General features: G+C 39.3%; 1 protein-coding gene across 3 annotated transcripts in view; it reads left to right on the top strand.

Moving 5' to 3' along the window:
- Window positions 1-6,903, top strand: part of PNPLA4 (patatin like phospholipase domain containing 4) — a 45,057-nt gene extending 38,154 nt beyond the window's left edge. For all 3 annotated transcript variants that reach the window (XM_060233929.1, XM_060233928.1, XM_060233930.1), the window contains 2 exons: window positions 3,283-3,435; window positions 6,162-6,903. In XM_060233929.1, coding sequence (XP_060089912.1) covers window positions 3,283-3,435; window positions 6,162-6,293 — 285 coding nt within the window. In that variant the 3' untranslated portion in view covers window positions 6,294-6,903. The remainder of the gene's footprint in view (window positions 1-3,282; window positions 3,436-6,161) is intronic.
- Window positions 6,904-18,443: the final 11,540 nt, after the last annotated feature.

Raw genomic sequence — 18,443 nt, 5'->3', positions numbered from 1 at the left:
AGGAAATCAGGTGGATTATAAGTGTAAATGTTGCTTAATGACCCTGTAAGCACCAGATGGGAAAAGCTACCAGCTTGGTGAATAGTTTTAAGTGTTGCTTAGTTAAGGTAAATGGGTGAGGGGAAGTGTTGCTGGGTGTTGATGAGATTAGTCCAGGGTGAGACAATAGGTTCTTAGAAGACCCATTGTCCTAAATTATGTGTCTCTCTAGGTGGAGAGGAGGTCATTAGCTAGCCAACCACTCTTACTCACATTTATAAGCTAGATGTCCAGGCTTGTTTCTGGCTGGCATCCATTTTGTATCATTTTGGGCAAGGCAGGGGAACTGGGTGAGGCCCAAAAGAAGTTAGGACCTTGCGGGACCTCACCCAGTTCTTTAAGGCCTGTAAAACGACACTATTCCGGCTGGCCTTTAATCCAGAATGACTGAGATGGGATTAGGGAATGATACCTTATACCCTGGATGCCATCTGAAATGTAATAATGTCAACTGATATTAGCACTAGAATGTTTTAACTGTTTTAATGGTTTTAATACTGTAATGGGAACTGTTCTATTTTTACTGTGAGCCACCCTGAGCCTGTTCCGGCAGGGAGGGCGGGATATAAATCCAATAAACATAGTGTATTATGATATTTGAGATGATATTGTAGAAGGGTGTTTTGAGTGCCTGCTCTTCAGCTAGAATCAGTCCTTCAGTTTCTTTCTTCAAGTTTGCATTTTGGAGCTACTTCCAGTTGTTTCTATTACCAACTTTGTTCTATGTGTCTTTCACATACATGTGGGGTTTTTTTCCAGTTGCCAAAGTGAGTTTTTATTGCAATCTTTTTGTAATCTTTGGCTTCTGTAAACTTAAATAAGTTTGCCTTGTATACTTCAACTAGAAGCTTCTCTTTGCTTTTCTTGGTGTAGTTGTTCATTGTTCGCTTTTCTTCTTCAGTTGCTTTCTTTAACTTTCAAGAAACCTCTTTAACCACATTTTCTTGGAAAATAATAAAGAGCAACCTCATTTTTAGGGTGTAGTGAGTGATTCATTGTCATTAGGGATAGACATGAAACATTTAAATGCCTTCTGAGGTCACTTACCAAGAGACTGCCTTCTTCGAACCCTGCCACTGATGCCAGCGCATCTGTTGACATGAGCCACAGAGACCTCCCAAAGCTACCTGGGAGTTTCCTGGACAGTTCATGTGGGTGGGATGGCATGATCCAAAGTTCACAAATCATGAACTAGGACCAGTTTTGAGGAATTTTGGTTCATAATTCGGTTCATGACTACCCATAATCATCCTCTATCTTGTGAGTTTTGTGATCTGTTGATTCTAATTCTGCTTGTTTCCAGTCAATAATGCCAGCTCTATATCTTTGAACTGGGATTGCCCACATTGCTTGTGTTGCCTGTATTTAATTTTGTTCATAATGTCTTTTTAACTCTTCAGTAGTACTTCTTGTTGTCTTTTTATCAACAAGGGAATGTTTGATGTTGCCAGCTCCCAAAATTCTGAAATATTTGTAGTTTTCTTCAAAGCTCAGTGTTCTGATGTTGTTGTTGTTTGGCATCTTGAATTATTCTTGTTCAGCAATCTTTCCTCTATTCATTGCTAATGCTGCACGTTTGTCAAGGCCAAATATTTATTTGGCTATGTTTTTGCTGAAGATAGGAACTATAGTAAAGAATTGATCTTTGATTATGACTTTTCATACATTTTCCAGTCATCCATATACAATAAGTATGAAATCTCCTAGCCTGTCTTTTGAAAGCTGCTATCTGAGGCCTGTGCTTTTGAGAATGATTGTGAGTAGTATTAGGGTAATGACAAAGAGCATTGGTGATAGTGACTCTCCTTGGAAAATTCCTCATTTGATATTAACTGTTTCAGTTCCTTCTCCATTCACTATTAACCTAGTGTTCTATTATTCATGGGATTTTTGGTAAACATTATTACAGTTTTGCTGGTGCCTACCATTTCTGGTGTTTTTAGGATCCCTGTATGAGGAAGTGAATCAAGTGCCTTCTTGTAATTAATCCAAGCAACATTCAGGTTGGTTTTCTGCCTCTTACAATTTTATAAGACCATTTCTGATCTTTAGTGCCTCGGGATTTTCAGAAAATTCTTTTTTCTTCATGTGGAAGAAAATTGAGCTATAGATATTCTTGAATGCAACTGGCTATAATTCCTGTCAGTAGTTTAAAATTTGTTGGGATGCAGGTAATTGGGTGGAAGTTGCTTGGTGCACCGCTCCTTTCTTTTTGTTCTTCGGAATGAGAGATGTCCTGCCAGTTGTTATCCAGTCTGCTGTTATTGCTTTGGAATGGAGCACATCATTAAGCTGTTGCAACAATCCTGGATGAAGACTTTTAAGTTTTTAAAGTCAATAGTTGTGGACTTCATCTCTTCCAGGCATTGTCCAGTTTTTCCCTTTCTTAATTGTTTTTTAGGCTTCCCAGGGTTATTGTAATATCCTCCATTTGCTTTCCTTTCAGTTTGCTTTCCACATTTGTGATCTGGGTGGCTTTCTTATTGTGTTGTCTTTGTCTTCCCAGAGTTCTTTCCAGAAGGCTGTTGTCTTTTCTTTGTTTGGTTTTATTTCTATTTTCATCTCCCTCTAGTGCTTTGTAGAACTGCCTTTAGTTAGTTTAGAATTGGAAATTTTGTCTTTATTGCTAGATTATACTATTGTAACTCTTGATCTTCTTGGATATTGCAACAATTCTTTGTTTGTTTGTTTTTGTTTTTCTGCAACTTGGACTGTTTTTTAAATATCTTCCTGAGGTTTGCTTTTGTTCTTTCGTTCTTATTATAATGGCTGCTAGATTATGCTAACTTTGCTGGAATACTTATAAATTCTGCTTTATTGCCCCAGTGCACACTACTGGCAACCAATTCAGTGCATCATAATTCAGTAGGTAACATGTTTTGAGGGGCATTCAAGTATTGTGAGTTGGAAAATTTTAAGAATGGGATATGAGCACATATGTTTTGGAAGAGTCAATGAAGTAGTTCAGGACTTGCCATGCAAGATGGAAAAAGGGAGGCTATTTTCCACAAAAAGGAATGGTTGAAGTACAGCACAAGATAGTTTTTGGTCAGTATTCTCAAAACATAGTATTTGTTTTGAAAGTTTGTAACAGGAAATTATGCATCCTGAAACTTCTGAATGATGATCTATTCTGTTGCATGCACTATGAAAACATACTGGTGGATGACAGATGAAGCCAGAATAATCAGCTATGTTGAATACTGATCCAGCATCAACTAAATCAGTTTTACTTCCTACTAGAAATTGATTGATGGTGGCTTAACTAATGGCCTCCCCATCCTGCCAGTGGGCCGAACTGTGACAGTTTCTCCCTTTTGTGGCCGATTGGACATCTGCCCACAAGACAGAGGACGCGTAGGTGTCTATGTCAAAGTGCCAAAGCAAGATCTAAAGGTAACTTGTGCAAGTTAAAGGAATGTTTTAATAGCTCTAGAATAGTTTTTGTTTAGGCAATCATTTGTTTTAAATACAACAAACTGGGATTTCATAATTTTGTAGTCCCTTATTTAGATTACTTTTCTAAACAATTTAAGACAGATGATATAAAATAAAATACAGAAAGTAAAAAGTAATTATGTCACATGAATGAATTTTTTTAAAAAGTTTTCTTCCCAACACCCCCTTCATTATATAAAACAGCACTGTCTATAAAATACAATAAAAATAACTTTTGTTGGGATACATTTATATTAACTTTTAACATTAAGAACTATTTATCATTCTACTTCTTCACTGAAGTACATTTTAATGTACAATTTTAAACTACTTCTCATTCTAGATTTATCTCCTGCTGCCATACAAATAACACACTCTCCACCTCTCCTTGAATTTTGTAACTGATCTGTTTCTCAAGTATGATGTTAGTTTTGCCATCACTGCATATTCACTGCTTTCCATTTTGCTGGATAAATAATTCCAGCCTCTGTCACCATATATCTGAATAGCTCTTTGAAAAAATTTTTGGCAAATTGTTAGGCAGTATATCTAATAACATACTCCAAGCTTCCGTGGGAAATTTAATCTATATATTCTGCATGTATTTCTTTCCAATAGCTTTTTGCTTTTTTACATGTCCACCACAAAAGGTTCTATCTATGTCTTGACATTTCCCTTTCCTTATGTAGATTTTTGAGCATGTAGCTCTTTTCAACACTGTCCTCAGCTCAAATTGCAATAAGTCACTCATGAAACAGCCATAGAAATACACAAAGATCCTGCCAGATCAAAAGAATGAGAAAGATCCTTCTCTTTGCTTCTTTTTGTATGGATTGTTGCTTTTATACCACCCTATGTAGTCAAAATGGGTAGGCTCTATACCCAAAAGACAGAGTGAAGTGAAAAGCCATGTTCAAAGGCGACACCAAAGCAGTGTTTCTATGTCACTAGCATGATGTGGTGGTTAAAAGCCGTGGACTCTAATGTGAAGAACTTAATTTAGCCCCACACCTCCACATGTTGCCTGTTTGGGTGACTTTGGACCAGCCACAGAACTCTCTCAGCCCCACCTACCTCATAAGGTGCCCATTGTGGGGAGAAGAAAGCAATTGTAAGCTTCTTTGAGACTCCTTAAGATAGAGAAAAGTGGAGCAGAAAAATCAACTCTTCTTCTTCCTTTTAAACCCTGTTTTGTTTCATTTAGCAACCAGACTGATAATCCTAAAAACAGATTCCAAGAGTAAACCCTGTTGAACAGACCTGAATAGGATTTTGATTAGACCAACTTAAGATGGCTTGCAGAAGCACTTTTATTTTGAATGGTGATGTTGCAAAGGGTAGCTTTAATTCCCAACCCTTTCTGACAGTTCCCAGAAAAATTTTCTTTTAAATCCCAACAAGAAAACAACCAATAAAAACCTTTCTGGCCAGACTCTTACTAACAGTGTATCCAGGCCTACTCTGCCCAGACTCAGGCATGTTATTACACTGATGAGCAATACAAAAGTGTTGATATTAAAGAAAATGAGTTTTTTAGTATGCCTTAAATTTCAAGAAATCCTTAATACTAGATTCTTAAGATTTTCAGTCTGACATGAAGCTTGGTGTGGTATCTCAAAATGTGTATCAGAATTATAAAATGAGCTGGCCATGATCAGGGGTTGTTTTGTAGAAAAATAGGTGGTGGAGCTCATTAGCATAACTCATTAGCATATGCTGCCCCTCCCCAACAGCCATAAGCAACCCAATGCAAGAAAGGAGAGCCCTAGGTAAGCAAGGCCTGCTTGGGCTGGCTAGAGATCCAGCCAGCAATGGATAAGGTAGGTGGGGGGGGAGGAGGGGGACCCTCAGAAAAGGTTCAGGAGCTGCACTCCTGTGAGCTTCTGCTGAATTCAAGACCTGGCCAATATAAAGTTAAGAGTTTGGCTACAAAGAATGTCTTCTAGAAGAAAATCACACTGTAAAGGTTACACTCTTTGTGGCATCACATTGTAGGTGTTAAGAGCAAGCTAAATGATATTTAAAGCTGCTGTTGACTTTAGTGTTAAGTTTAGTAAAAACGAATGATCAGGTTACCATATGGCAGTATTTACTACTACATGGTTATTTCATAATATTGCATGCATATCAATAATTTTTCCCATCCATGGTCATCTATATTGTAGCATCCCATTGGAGTTTGGATTGTAGATATTTAAAATGCTTAAGAAATCAGCAAATTTCCCTGCATTTTCTAGGTTGTCTGTATTCACACTTCGTAAATCATATGGCTGATCAGATAGTTTCTTCAAATAACAGCAAATTAAAGATCTAGTTATAAGCTGGGGTGGAAGTTTGGGTTTTGAATGGCAAAATCCATGTCCAAAGTCCAATTCACCCATGAAGCTCATTGGAAAGTTCTTGAGTAAGCAGTTTTCTCAAAGGCTGGCCTGGCGGTTTGTGGGATATACTGGGATAATCCTCTTTAAAAGCTGTGAAGAAAGTTAAGCATAGAAATAGTAATAAATAGCAAAGGATAGTAATAACTAGCAAATGCTGAATATCAGAACTTCTCACTGATTAGGCCTGCATCATTATGTTTAATCATATAAAAATAAAGAACCAAAAAAGCAGAAAATGTTATGCTGTTATTATTAAGAATATATATTTATGCTTTGTTCATGTGTCTTGCTTCTTGGTTTCAGTTATCCATAGCCAATTTCATAAGACTTCATCAGTCTCTATTTCCACCAAGCCAGAAAAAAATGGAATCACTATACCAAGATGGATATGATGATGCCATATTGTTTTTACTGAAGGAAAACTGGTTTGAATAGATTATGTGTGTTGAAAATTAACAAAGTTTGATGGCTGTCAGAGCAAAGCTACACTACGTGTAGCCCAAGGGATTGCTGTCACAATTTCTGTTTATCTAAAATGACTACCATAGGAATTGCATCTGTCACTGTCAAGCAAGTGTTATATATAGGTGTGTAGGCTAGAATTGTAAATATATTCACATCCAATGGAATTGTGCTTATGCAGTAAGTAATTGTTTTGGGGCAGAATAATAAACTCACGAGTTTGTGGGGTGGGGGGAGCTCTAGGATGTCTAGTACAGCATCCAGTGATAATTCAAGAGCTATAAAAATATGATTGCCAGCATTAATTAGCTTTCAGATATTTGCTTGTGAAAATCTACAGCGAGCTGCATATTTGTATTCTTTCAGAAGAAATCCTATCTGCTTGTCCATTAACTGACTTATTCATTTTTGTTTTTTTAAATCTGCTGCATACTTTTTTAGTATCGTCTCAAGCATGAACTCTAATTACGAAGAGGCTGTGGGAGACAAAACAGCGTAATTGCATATCTTTTAATTGTTACGCATATGTGTTTTGTCATTAGTACATTTTGTTCTTCAAATAAATTGCAGAGTTTTTTGTATACTTTGATTTGCATAGGTTTTGTAACTCTGTTTGCATTTGCAAAATACTTTACAAAATGCCATTTTAAATAATAATGGATCTGTTCTATATTAATATATTGCGGCATTTTTTTCTGTAAAAATGTAGAATGTTCTAAAGCAAGCCCTGACTGGGATGGCCCAGGCTAGCTCAGTCTCATCAGATTCCCGAAGCTAAGCAGAGTCAGTTTGGATGGAAGGAGATCTAGGGCTCCTACACAGAGGCAGGCAATGGCAAACTACTTCTGAATGCCTCTTGCCTTGAAAACCCAGTGGGCTTTGCCATAAGTGGGCTGCAATTTGACAGCACTTTTCAACGCAACCAAATCAAGTAAAGAAACATTTACAGGAAGCAATTGGGGCCATCTGGCAAAAGAAGATGGGTGGATAGAAGGAAATGAGGATCAGAGAAGGCAGAAAGCATTGCATGGAGTCGCAAAGATGGAGCTTTAGGATAAAGACTGTAGTGTTCCAGAGTTTGTGACAAAAAGAACAAAAGCAGTGGGGAAGCCCAGGATCCATGCATCATTTCTTAGGGCCTGATACTGTACCATGGGTCTTTCCATACACGCAATCCCATTCTAAACATTATTACAATAGTGAGAGAGTAGTTGTTTGTTTTTTTCCTAAAATTATGTAAATAGGTTGTTTTCATGCTAATGGTCTTGCAACGCCCTGCTACCCCAATAAACTCGGCTTTGTGTGGTGTTCTGTGCCTAAGGTTTTAAAGATGGGCTTCTCCCCAGAATGGCATGAATTGATGCCTTACCAGGCAGAAGAAGGGGTAATAAAGTACATTTGTTGTTGATTTAGAGTCTGTCTGTTACCTGGGGTTATGATAGCCAATGGCATCCATTGTGCTGACTGCGTAAATTTCTCTGTGGAGGGAATCTGCAAGGTTCAGAAGCTGAACAATTGGGCTGAACTGTTGTTCTCTGCCTTAAGTCATGACTCTTTCAGTCAAAATTAAAGGCAACATTGGCTCCTGCCTCTGGGGAAGCTGACCCAGAAAAGCTGACCCAGAAAAGAAGGAATTTTCTGGTGTAGTCAAAATACTCAAATTGCAGGGAGGACTGCTTCACATTCATGGTTTCCCAGATAATTGGAAATGCGTAGAGCTTGGATTTAATTATGCTATCATTATAATGTAACAGCAGGACCATTTCTGCCTAGGTTGTATGCTTACTGGATTTAGTAATATTTTGCACAGAAGTTTATTGTAAATCTCATGCAATGTTTTTTGTTAATATTTCAGTTACATGTTACTGCTTTGCCACCATCCCTAAAAGGGTATGTGTGCATACAGGAAGATGGTGTGCATAGGGAGATTCTAATTGCAAAGTAACAAGCCTTTAGATGAGCAGAAGACTATAAACAGTCCTTTCCACTATTTGCTGCTGCTTCTCCAATACTCTCTTTTGAAGGGTTTGGTAAGCAGACAAGAAATATTCCTTTTTTTGGGGGGGGGGTTGTGTACTATTGGATCTATTCATTGTCTGTACTCCCCTCTTTTTTGTTTAATAAATGGTATGTAAGCATAAAGCAAAAAAGTAGGTGCTTCACTTTCTCTTTTGAAGTAGGAATGGTTGTGATGAAAACTTAAGATAAAGTTCCAGTTATGTTCTCAATTATCTCCCAGGAAAACACAGGGCTGAATCCAGCTTTAGGAAGGGGAAATCTGTCTAAAGTGATCACCAGTAGCTACCATACCACGGGTACATTGTATAACTTGTGGTATTCTCCGCCCCCCCCCCCCACCACAATCTTCAGTCATTATGTTAGTTTCACCAGTCTACTGCCCTCTACCTGATTTTATAAAAACCAGTAATTTTTTATTTTCTCTGAGATTGCATCTTAATTAGAACTAGTCCAGATGTTGTAATATGCAGTATGTTCACAGCACAATGTTTTCACAAAATATAGCTGTAGCACTCATTGTCTATCTACAAGCCATCACACTAGTACAGATGTACTAGTATAGATGCAGATTAATTTTGCTAACTGCTTCTTTAGATCTCTGTTCTTGGATTGAACATGCCTAAGACTATCATCACTCCAGTTTGTATAATCTTCTCTTTGATATCACAGAGCTTTGCCATAGGTTTAATCTTCCCTGTTCCTTTTATACTTAAAGCAAAATCAAAATGTTATTATAAATCTTCAAAATTACAGAAGTTCTGCACAAAAGATTTCCAAATTATTCATTATTAGTTAATGGTCATTATTATCAGTTACCAGATTAAGGTAACATTTGTATTTTCCACATATAAATACAGTTACTGAACTTAGTCCAATGTTTCCTTTTTTGCTGATTCCACAAGGAACTTCCCCCCAATAATCAATAAAAAGAGTCCATCACTGAACAAAGTCTCTGCATCTTATTTTTCCCAGTATATAGCTGCTTCAACATTGAGATTTTATCCATTAACATTACCAACCAAATGCAATGCTTATAGCATACATCTCTCCAATTCTTTGTGATTAACATTCTTGCAGCTAAAAGTAAATGTGAGGCTAAATACCATATAATTTGAGATATCTGAAAGTAATTGTAGCTCAGGAGTCACATCAGTGGTGTAAGCTTCATGTTTTTCTCTGAAATATCTTTAATCTGTTTTCCGAATCACAGTCCAGTACTTGTCTACAGAATTATAGTTATGCAGGTAAAATCCTCTGTAATTCTAACATCACTAACAATTCTGTATGTCTTGGGAACATTTTTGCTAACTCCTTTGTGTGTGGTACCATCTGTAAAGTACTTTTAAACCGTTCTTCTTAATCACTATGTTTTGATAGGCTATATGGTTTTTTTTAAAATGTTTACCTAAATTTTATCTGACAGATCCAGTTTTAGCTGTTCTCCCCAATGCTTTCAGAACACATTTCTCCCAGTTTTCTTCTTCTGAAGTAAATAATTAATTTTGGATAATAATGTCCTTTTCAGTTGGCCTTTTCTGCCAACTGAAGGGACCCACACAGCCTCTTATGATATTAGAGAACCAGGATTATTTTAAACAGTAAACCTTCCACTCAGTTACAAGATTTTCATAGAGGAGCAAGTGTAAAGGCTTTGGATTCACTGCCATTAAGTAAGTTTTGTGGTAAGCAAGTGGAACATGGAGATCAATTGACACAGGAATTGAATGTATATAACAAGGAAGATTTATTTATTTACAGGTTGTTTTAAAGAACAGATAAGCAGCACCGGTCTCCAGGCAGTTCAAAGGAGAAGCCTGGCTGAGGCACATAAATTCAAGCTACTTATGGTTTCAGAGTATGTTCTAAATTCTCTTTAGTACTTAGAGGTTCCGCCGCAAAGAAATTTCCCTTGATGCAAAAGACTGTTTTGCTAGGATCAGGCAGCAGCAGGAGAAGGTATCTTGCACTGGAGAAAGGCACCACTGTTAGTAGATCAGATTCTTAGGATCTACCCCTTATCAATTGTATATTGGGATCCATCCCCCACCATCCTGGTTGTAAGGTTAATCCACCCTTAGCATAGAAGAACACAGCTCAACATATGTTTAGTACATCCTTGATTTAAATGAACAGGGACTGCTTTATAAAACTTCACCATAGCAGTATAATATCTGGGTTTCTCCATATGTCATATGTTTGGGACTTGGTCTCTGCTTATTCTCACGGCATACTTCACTGTTGTTGTTTTTATCATGGTAACCTCTAGTTCAGTTAGTCTGTCTTTCCAATTTGCCTTGATCCAAATTTTCTGCTTTTTGCACACATACATGCAAAAGTGTTCATGCACACATGCAACAGGAGTGCTGGCAAGCCTAAAAGTGTGAAAGTCATGCCCTAATTTTCCAGGTGCCTCTGCCACAAAGATCTCAACAACATCCACTGCAGTGGTTGATCTCTTGGGCCTCTGTCAACTGGCCAATAATGCCAGCCTTGTATGTGTGTATATTTACATTGCAGGTCAAGATTTTTTTAAAAAGATAAACAATTGAAAATGCCTCCAGGACAATGCACATGCATATTATGTACTATCGAAACCTGTCTGCACAATACAGATAAACTAAATTTTGTCAGGACAATCATTGTGCTGATACAATGTTCTAGAGCTGTTTGTGATGCTTACACAATACATTAGAGAATCACCTAATCCAAGGTTGTATGTGTTTGTTTTGTAGAGTAGACATTTTGCCTTAATGATTTAAAGTAACTAAACAATGAGCTGATACACACATGCCTATGTAACAGTTGGCTGTTTGCCACATGATACCTGGGTGCTGATTGTGTGGCTTGATTATGGTGGTATCAATGTGTCTGTAGTGACACTTTCCATATGTGCAAACTAGCACTTGTGTTTCATTCATCAATCAACACGCATGTACATGTGAACCAGACTAATTTATCTAAAGCAGGGGTAGCCAACGGTAGCTCTCCAGATGTTTTTTTTGCCTACAACTCCCATTAGCCCCAGCCAGCATGGCCAATGGTGGGGCTGATGGGAGTTGTAGGCAAAAAACATCCGGAGAGCTTCCGTTGGCCACCCCTGATCTAAAGGAAAAACAAGAACAGGTATATACTACAGGAAAGGCAAACATATTCCTGCCAAGAGCTAAGGGAATCTTTACATGCTGTTATTTTAAATTAGTATGTGAGTTAGCTTTATAACTTACTATAGATACTTATGCCCTGACCTGGGTAGCTTGATCTCATCAGATCCCTGACTAATAAGTGAATAGGAGACTTCCAAGGAATACCAGGGGCATGATGCAGAGGCAGGCAATGGCAAACCACCTCTGAATGTCTCTTGCCTTGAAACCCCCAACAGGGTTGTCATATGTCAGATGTGATTTGACAGCACTTTCCAACATACTCAGGGATTTTTTTTGAGCAGGAACACACAGGAACACAGTTCCGGCTGGCTTGGTGTCGGGGTGTGTGGCCTAATATGCAAATAAGTTCCTGCTGGGCTTTTTCTAGAAAAAATGCCCTACTTATGTTATAATTATTATTAATTTGACACAAAGGGAACATGGGGATAGTATATATATATAATACTAAAGAGTATTATGTTTACTGAGCAGTCAACAATGCCTCACTCTTTGCTCTCCCAGATTTCTGTCCTGTGGCTGATACCTTTATAGCCTCTGACAAATGGGACTTGTGTAGTTGATTTCAGTGGGGAACATTCTTTTTGAGCAGTTTTTTTTTTAAAAAGACCTTAAATTTGACCAGATATCCAATAGATAGATAGCAATGCAAGAAGATCACTGAGATCATGCATCCTTAGTGACCTCTATTACTGACAAGGTGACAGTTACAATAGAAAGCAATATTCTTCCAAGGCTAGGGCATTAGTTTCCAGACAGAATGCATTGAAATCCTCATATCTGGAAAGCTCTGATGAATCATTGTCTCATTTCCAAGTAGTGATTTCATCAGTTTCCAGTATTGTAGCAAAGATTAAATGGCAGCGTACTACAGATTTTCCGCCATATCCATGTACACTTTTACGTACTGATACGATTTCCTTGTTTTGAGATACAGGCATTCTTAGGTTAAATATTTTTAAAACCATTCTTTTAGAAGCACAGAAGCTTTATGCAGTATCCCCAATCTTCCCCATTTCCCAGTCAAGGGGGTAATGCTGTTCAAATTACAAAGATGAACTGACTCCAATGGTAATAAGAGAAAGAAATTTTACTTTTGAAAATAGAAGCACATTTTACATGAGCACATTTAATACATGTAGTATTCATATAGGAACATTTAACTTATTATAAACAAAAAACTTAACTTTGCTAAAACTCCAAACCCAGGTAGGAGAGAGAATGAGAGGCTCTAAATAAGATTAAACAGAAGGCAATCAATGACTAAAGAGGCTCAACATCTAATTGGTGAGAGGTTAGGACCAACTTTCAAGTGTACCTGAGAGAGAAAATTCTCAACCCTTTTGCTCCCCAGCTCCTCTTGCATGCAGAGTTACAATATCCAACAGACATACCTTGAATTTTCTAAGGCTGAAATTACTTGGTACACTCTTCTAATGCTCATCTCAGTGTGGGCAGGAGATGCGTCCAACCTCATCTACTGATACAGCCATGTGACACGCTTCCTGAAAGTTATAATCTTTTAAACATATTTACTTCAGTGGACTGAGAAGGATCTAACTCTGCATGTTAATCATCACTTGTGTTTCATGTCCTCTACTACCTTTGGAGTATCTTTAATTAACTCTTTTTCTGTTTTAAATATTGGCTGTCAGTTTTTTTATGAAAACAATTCTGTTATGAGAATTAAAGCCCTTTACTGCATGGAACTCACATATCTAAAGAAGTATCTCTTACTAGGAATAAGGCCCATTGTGAAAAAAATACAACGAACTCTAGAAAGAGGCTCTGGATGAGTGCCCTCCACCCTTGCTGTTCTCCCATCCACCCAAGTGAAGGCATTCACTCCTGCCCACCCTGGCGTTTTACTACCAACCCACCTCCAACAACCACCCACTCCCAACCACTTCTTCCTCTCCCCTCCCACCCTTGGCACTTCACTACTCCCTCCACTTGTGACAGTCACTCATGCTTGCTGTCGTCCTACCCACCTCCAATCCTTGGCCTTCACTCATCTCCACCCCTCCTTGCTCTCTTCCCACCCATTCCCAACCCTTGGCATTCACTCACCTCCCTTGCTGTCTCAGCTGCAGAGTGCGTGGCTTCCCTTACACACTGTGTCTTTGTGTCTCTGGTGGGTCAAATCCCTGAAACAGGCACAGGATAGAGAGAAGGAAGAATAATTATGGGGGCTGCAGGGTGAGAATGACGACAGTCACACAGATGCTGAAGCCCAGCACTCCTTTTGTTTGCAGTGCATTGTTGCCGCCTTTTCCTGTCATATTAAGCCTTGCAGCATTTAGCATCAGCATGAGCTTGTGGCATGATCTTTTTTGGTATGGCATGGCTGTGTTATGGTATACCATAGAGTATGTTTCTCAAGGCATTTTCTCCAAGGGAACTGATATCTGCCCACCTGGAGAGCAGTTGTAATACTGAGTGATCTCCAGGTCTCAAGTGGAGATTGGTAAAATGGTTCTCCAGGCAAAAATGGCTGATTTGGAGGGTGGAGTCTATGACATTGTACCTGTCTGAGGTCCCACTTCTCAAACCCCACCCTTTCAGGCTCCACCCCTCAAATCTCCAGGAATTTCCCAACCTGGAGTTGGTAACTCTATCTCTTTTCCAGGCAACTATCAACCTACCTTTATTGAGCCATCTGAGTTTAGCTTTCTATCTTCTCCCCACTCCCTGCAGGCTCTACCTAGGAAAAGTGCAGTCTTTCTCCACAGTGAGAACCAAAGCAGCTTACATCATTCTCCTCTTCCCCTTTTGGCCTGCACAACAACCCTGAGAGGTAGGTTAGGCTGCAAGTCTGTGACTGGTCCAAAATCACCCAGTCAGCTCCCAACAAACTGGCAGCCCCTGCTCTGAAGCACTAACTGATACATCACACTGGCTGTCCTAGAGGGGTTTCTGCTGAACAGTAGGAAGCAGCTAGGTCTAGGGTAGCTAACCTCCAAGTGGAGCCTGAAGATCTCCTAGTATAACAACTGAACTCCAGACAACAGATCTGTCTCCCCCTGGAGAAAATAACTCCTTTGGATGGTGGACTTTATAGCATAATATTTAGTCATAGCCTCTCCCCTCACCAAGTCTGACTTCTGTAGACTCCACCACAAAATCTCCAGGAATTTCCCAAGCTGGCAACCATAGTCAGGACTGGCCCCAATGAGTTCTCCAAGGCCAAAATAGGTTTAGGAAAGGGCCTCCTCCTCCCCTTTCCCATTACTGACAAAACAAGGTTTGGTTGGGTTTCACTGGGTTGCCTAGGACAGTGGTCCTCAAGCTTTTTGGCATCAGGGACCAGCCAGCCTGCCCACCATGGCCCCAGGGCCGACAGGGTGGGGGAACTGAATTGGGCCTCCCCCCTGTGCCACACAGCCCCACCACCCTGCTCCCCTGCGGCGCCTCCTCCCTTCATTTTTACCATGTTAAGCCAGGGAAAGTGCCTTCCGAGCTCTTTAAAAGCTCACCCCACACACACTGCAGCAGCAGCGAGCAACCTGCTGGTCAAGGGCAGTGCCATTTGTTCAGCGGTTGCTCGCCGCTGCTTCCACAGTTTCCCTGTGGATCAGCTGTTCCGCGGGGGGTGAGCTTTAAAGAGCCCAGAAGGCGCCTTCTCCAGCTTAACATCGTAAAAATGGAGGGAGGAGGAGGTGCTGGGGGGGCGGGGGTGCTGGCAGCCGGGTTGCTGACGGGCCATGGACTAATACCAATCTGGGGCCCAGGGGTTGGGGACCACTGGCCTAGGAACAGCCACTGCCTAACATCTTCCCCAGTGGCCCAGCAGGTGGGAGAGAGGTGAGGACTCAGCCAATAGGAAGTAAGTACAGTTGACTGGCAGTTGATGTGCCAGTGAGTGATGTGGGGGAGCTGGAAAATGCCTGGACTTTTAATGGGGTATAAATTGCAGATATCTTATTGGGGGAGAGGGTTATCTAAGATTTTATTTGGCTGGGTGTGATGCCCCTTCTGTACTCATACAGAGTTCTGCCACCTCCTCCAACCTCTCTTATTCTGGTTACGGTTTATAAGTAAGTCAGGAAGTCACAATCGCTACCTATCTCTTTTAAAATCTACAGAGAGTCATGATGACTATCTCACACCTCAGTTCCTCTCGCTCTCAGAGACATCGACAGACAGTATAGCCCAGCCCCCCTTTAATAAACTCACATAGAGCCATTGGGGTTGGGATGCAGACATTGTTTCCATCACTGCCATCATTCATTCATATTCTATAATATATAGAATCTTAGAGTTGGAAGGGACCTCTAGGGTCATCTAGTCCAACCCCCTGCACAATGCAAGAAACTCACAAACACCTCCCTCTAAATTCACAGGATCTTCATTGCTGTCAGATGGCCATCTAGCCTCTGTTTAAAAACCTCCAAAGAAGGAGAGCCCATCATCTCCCTAGAAAGCCTGTTCCACTGAGAAATCGCTCTAACAATCAGGAAGTTCTTCCAAATGTTGAGCTGGAAACTCTTTTGTTTTAATTTCAACCCATTGGTTCTGGTCCTACCTTCCGGGGCCACAGAAAACAATTCCACAGGGCCATAGAAAACAGTAGTATGTGTATAACTATTAAATTGTGTGTGTATGCTTATTTCCCTTGGACAAGCAGCCCACAGAATTTATCAAAACAAGAATCATATTTTTATAAGAACAAAACACTAAATAAAATAATGTATAAGAAACAACACTTTACTTCCACTGAACTTTTGAACTGAGGTACTACAACTGGAGTCCTTTAATTACAAATTTACAATTTTCAGCCTGCTCTAAGCAGCTTTTCTGCTGAATTATCATTTGTCAGACATTTTTTCCCTTCCTCTCAGCTCCTAAACTGTCATCTCCTCTGCTATTAACTACTAATTGTAATTTTAAACTGCTATTTTACAATTTTCCTTCTCTTGATATTTCATCTGCTCTCATTGGTTGCTCTTAAAGACAGGTGAAATGTAGCCTGTAAGTCACATTCCTATTCAACTTAGTTTCTATGTTCCAATATCAAGGCATGTTACTTATTAATTATTCGAAAATATTGCCATGCATCTGTACTAGTTAGATTTGACATGCTACCATCTGTATTAATAAGAGAAATATACACAATTTTTTTAATGGTAGATTTTGTCCATACTCTAATAATTTGACAATTTAATGTTTTCATTCAAAGATGCCAGGCAAATAAGTACATTTTCTCATTTGTTGCTTCTGCTTATTTTCAATCCTAAGAACCCATAATTGTGCAAAAAATAGGTTTTTGGAAGACCTTTGTTTAAGGATTTTGTTAATCCCAATAGTCTTTAATCATGCATAAACTTGTTCTTCAGACTACATTGTTGCTTGTGCATGGGCACAGAGGAGTGCTAGCACTTTATCTTGCATACACAGCATCTGAAATGTTATCTAGAACAGTCCCACTGACTGCAAAAAAAAAAACTATTGAACAGCATTGGGATTTCAGCCTTTGTCTATACCTAATCCTCAATGCGGTCGACATATGGTCATTGTTGACCCTTAGTCTGACTTCCTTGTCATCTTTATTTGAGAAGTGGGAATTTATTTGCCACTTTTGCCCCTTAAAGTGAGTAAAACAAGGGAGATTTAGGTTGAGCTCTTTTATATGACCAGTTTGTGGTTGAGGTTCACACTGAATGATTCTTTGGATAGAAAAAGCTGAAGCAAAATGCCAAAGAGCAGACTATCCAGTCTTATAAGGATTGAGAAAGGGGACAGAAAAACACAAAGCTCAAAATCAGAAAGGCAGTTTGATGAAACAAGAATATAACGTAATTAGGAACACATTATCTGTATTCCATATTTGCTAACTTGAAATGAATCTTTTGCTTTCCTGCAGGAGATGCTAAAGATTTTAGCAAACTGGGAAAGGCCTTTAAGGATAAGAATAATCCAGACTTGAGGCCTATGAATACCATCTGCTACTTTAATGTAGGATTTCATTTTTATGGTATTTGAATTTTTAAAAATGTGTTTGACAATAGCAGTACTAAAGAGGGGAACAAATTAAAGAAGCAAGACAATTACAAAAGTCTTGCTTTTTTAGAAAGTAAGATGTGTAAAACTGCAGACAGGGTTGAAGGAAGAAAAAATATTATTGATGGAAATAAATAAATATATTTCTCATGTATGTTCATAATTAATTACATCCACAGCTGTATTTCATATGTATTCAAAATCTGTTTACATGAATGAAACTATGATTTAATTTATCCTCTCCCTCACTAAAGCAAATGTTTTCCTTAGGTGCTGGATAAAAGACATAGATTTAATCCATGGATCGGGCAACTTTTTATTTCTATAGGGTACCAATTTTGGAAAGTAGTCTGCTAATGGATTTAAACTTGCATTGTGCTCCTGTGCAGGGTTGCCAACCTCCAATATGGACTGGCGATGTCCTGGAATTACAACCAATCTCCAGACAACAGATCAGTTCCCTGGAGAAAATGGCTGCTTCACTGGGCAGACTGTATGGCATTATACCTTTCTGAAATCCTTCCCCATGCATGAATGCATGAACCTGCCTTATACTGAATTAACCATCAAGAATTGTCTATTTAGATTGGCATTGGCTCTTCAGGGTCTAAGGTAGAGGGGAGCTTTGACTCTTGAAAGCTTTGACTCTTGATACCCCCAAAATCTTGTTGGGCTCTAAGGTGTTAGATCTATCTGTTCCCTGGCAGACCACCATGGCTATCCTCTGAAACTATCAGGTAGAGGTCTTTCACATCACCTAGTACTGATCAAGTTTTACCGGAGATGCTGGGTTTCAGACATGGGAACTTCTGTGTGCCAAGCATGTGCTCTATCACTGAGTCACAATGCCTCCCCAAACTACACCATTTAAAGGCTTCACTCCCAAATCTCCAGGATTTCCCAACCCAGAACTGGCAACCCTGCTCCCTGAACTTACCAGGGT

Source organism: Heteronotia binoei, chromosome 3, assembly GCF_032191835.1.
Source record: "Heteronotia binoei isolate CCM8104 ecotype False Entrance Well chromosome 3, APGP_CSIRO_Hbin_v1, whole genome shotgun sequence".
In the NCBI taxonomy this organism is placed as follows: Eukaryota; Metazoa; Chordata; class Lepidosauria; order Squamata; family Gekkonidae; genus Heteronotia; species Heteronotia binoei.
This window is presented reverse-complemented; position numbering and strand designations above follow the sequence as displayed.